The sequence below is a fragment of the Coturnix japonica genome, chromosome 2 (assembly GCF_001577835.2).
Source record: "Coturnix japonica isolate 7356 chromosome 2, Coturnix japonica 2.1, whole genome shotgun sequence".
Classification (NCBI taxonomy): domain Eukaryota; kingdom Metazoa; phylum Chordata; class Aves; order Galliformes; family Phasianidae; genus Coturnix; species Coturnix japonica.
Genome location: NC_029517.1, coordinates 131,533,279 through 131,536,575, shown reverse-complemented (window position 1 = coordinate 131,536,575; position 3,297 = coordinate 131,533,279). Strand labels below are relative to the sequence as shown.

The window sequence follows — 3,297 nt, the reverse complement described above, 5'->3', positions numbered from 1 at the left end:
TTTTTTTTTTTTTTTATCTTATAATATACAAATCAGTTTAAAATAGTGTGTAAGTCAGGAATGATTTGCAAATTAAACTGTCAAACCCTGGCAGGAGTCGTGGCTGACACCCTGGTTGAAATCTCCCGGCTGCTGTTGCTGTGAGCACAGATATCTAGAAAATGCCACACAACTTGCTTGTGTTTTCCTGGAAAAAAGCCATCCTTTGATTTTAGGAAAGCTTTGCAGTTCCTGAAACTACTTCTGTGCACAGCTCTCTATGGAATCACCTGGCTGAGGGAAGGGATACGATATTTTAGGAGTCAGATGATGGGGCTGTGCCTGGACCAGTGACCATTTTCCATGTGGCTGACCCAAGCATGACCCACACACCTTGATTTTCCTTTCTCCTCTCTGCTCCCCTTGGCATAGCTCATATTCTTGCACAGGCCTTACATTCACTTTTAAACAGGAGCAACTTGAGGTGGGGATTGTACATCGTTGCACTGAGGCTGTGCAAATACATTGGTTAAAATGTTCTTACGTGACAATATTCTGAGCTCTATGGTGTGACACATACATCAATATATCCCTGTGTCTTTTCTTCCAGATTGCTGGAAAGCCAACAACCATGACGACCTTCTCCACCCAAATGCCAGCTCTTGACCACACCAACTCTACCCAGGAACCCAACTCCAGCAATTACATGTTCTCCAAGTTCATCCACCTTGACAAAGAACTGTACAAACAATTTTACAGCCTATGGATTGCCCTGATAGTTGTCAATGCCATTATCTTCCTGGTGGGTGTTGTGCTGAACAGCTTGGCATTGTATGTATTCTGCTTCCGTACTAAGACAAAAACCACCTCTGTGATTTACACCATCAACTTGATTGTTACCGATCTCTTGGTAGGCTTCTCCTTACCTGTACGGATCATCATGTTCTATACTGCAGAGGACTGCCAGAATTGCTCCTTTGTTCATATCTTTGGCTACTTTGTCAACATGTACTGTAGCATCCTCTTCTTGACATGCATCTGTGTTGACCGCTACCTGGCTATAGTACAGGTGCAAGCCTCACGAAAATGGAGGAACCCCACCTGTGCCAAGGGGATCTGTGTCTTCATTTGGATCTTTGCAACTGTAGTGACTTTCTCCATCCTCACCATGGCAATACAGTTTGCCCAGTGCTGCCTCTCTGAGATTCTGGTCCTGATGGTCTGCGAGTACTTCTTCCCCCTCATCATAATCATCTTCTTCACCACCAGGATTATGTGTGCTCTGTCCAAGCCCAGCCTCATGCACCAGAGTCGGGAGAGGAGAATGAAGGCTGTGCAACTCCTTATCACCGTCCTCATCATCTTCATGATCTGCTTCACTCCTTTCCATGTGCGACAGGTTGCGATCTCCATCAACCCAGACATGCCACGAAATGTCAGCCTCCTCGTCTACCATGTGACGGTGACTCTGAGTAGTCTCAACAGCTGCATGGACCCTATTGTCTACTGCTTTGTCACCAACAACTTCCAGTCAACCATGAAAAATATCTTCAGGAAAACCGAACCAGAGCAAACCACTGTGGACATCCTGGGTATGAACAAGAACACCAAGGGCTCCAATGCAATCATCACCTTCTCAAACACAATAGGAAGCCCTGTGAGCTTGCCATCTCCAAGCAGCGTCCAGATCTAACCCAGTTCTGATGGGACATCTTGCAGTAAACCAGTGTAATGATGCTGGAACCCTGGTAGGGTGCATGGTACCATTGTCTGATGTCTTTGTTCTTTAGGGAGACTTTCAGAATGACAGTGGTGGAATTTCTTCCTCAAAAACATTGTGGTCTGTTTGGAAAACTGAACTTGCAGTGCTTTTAGTACCAATACAAAAGAGAGTTTATTAATTACTGTTCCCCACAGGAATGTTTTCTTTGTACTTTAATACAGACGTTTTGCTAACAACAAATTCCATATTGTGGTTTTCTTTTCCTGTTTGACATTGTAATGCAACACTACTACAACAGCTTGGAAAGCAGTAAGTCCCTCTGTTTTCTATGAAAGCTTTTCAGGCCTTGGACATGTACTTAAGAGTAAAGGATAAGAGTCATGTTTCCAGGGATACCCATGACAAAGATGCCAAAGGGATGAGACATAAAGTACTGTAACACACGTATCACCAGCATCTACTCACTTGTTTCTGAAAAGGTCATAACTTTTCCAGGGTAGAGATTGCAAAGTCAAGCAGTACTATTGCTCCTTCATTTAAGCATAAGAGAAAAAGTATTTGTGGGTATGTATGTTTTCATACACATTGTCTGGGCTTGGGGAAAGATTAAAGATATGTTCCACTATAATTTGGATCACTAAATCCCTTGAACTGCAGATGAGCATACAAAGAGCTGTGAAAATGAATGTGCTTTCCAGCAAACTCTGCTGTTCAGCTCTCTCTCCCTGAAGAAAAGCCAAGATGAAAAGCAGAACCAGACTATAATGCTATACTATCCTTGTCTGAGTTTTCTTCCTGTCACATTGCGAAATCAGGGCTTTCAGTCCTAATTCCCACCATCAGTTCATCCACTCAGTCATTCAAATGCTGATGTTTCCAGGGATAGAGAAACAATCTATCTCAAGCATCTAAGTCAAAACTCAGCCCAACACAAAGTCCCTAGAATGATTTAAGAGCCATGTTTGAAAGATACGTAAGGATAATGATGCCAGGAGATTCTGTCCTCAACAGTGGGTACATGTCCTAGTTTGGACTGCAACAATTAAGCAATGCAGAAATGCAAAGAAGTCATCCAAGGAAAAGCACAAAACATGCAACACAAATGGCAGTAACAGTTGTTACTGCTCCATTTCTCCTCACCCATCATCATTCAGGACAGTAGGCTCTATTGGTCTAAGCTGGGTTGGAATACTTTACTTCTCCCAGGTCCAACGATGGGACAGCCACCTTCACTTCACAGGACCAAAACACAACCAATGCTTAAAACTGTTTCCTGTGATCACATATATGTTTCCCTTACTCTGTTTCCTTGACCAACACAAAAGCAATGAACAGTCAACACCACTGCAATACAGGGATCTGCCCAGAGATGAGCATAGGTGTCTGCAGGACCTCTGCTTGTCCCAGGCAGTGGAATCCATGGAAAGTGATCTAGGTCATGGAAGCAGAGACCTCCTCATTGCCTACATCTCCAGAGATACTGCAGGAGCCCAGACACTGCCTACACACAGAACACTTTCGTGCATGTGTCTTAATTGTCTATCAAAATCCCTGGGGAAGTATTTCACTGCCAATAGACCAGTGCTTAGTGGTAG

General features: G+C 43.7%; 1 protein-coding gene across 1 annotated transcript in view; it reads left to right on the top strand.

The window, feature by feature from the left end:
• The window catches only part of GPR20 (G protein-coupled receptor 20), a 10,876-nt gene extending 8,549 nt beyond the window's left edge, over nucleotides 1-2,327 (top strand). Inside the window, exon 2 of the mRNA XM_015856411.2 lies at nucleotides 590-2,327. Coding sequence (XP_015711897.1) covers nucleotides 611-1,672 — 1,062 coding nt within the window. The 5' untranslated portion in view covers nucleotides 590-610 and the 3' untranslated portion in view covers nucleotides 1,673-2,327. The remainder of the gene's footprint in view (nucleotides 1-589) is intronic.
• Nucleotides 2,328-3,297: the final 970 nt, after the last annotated feature.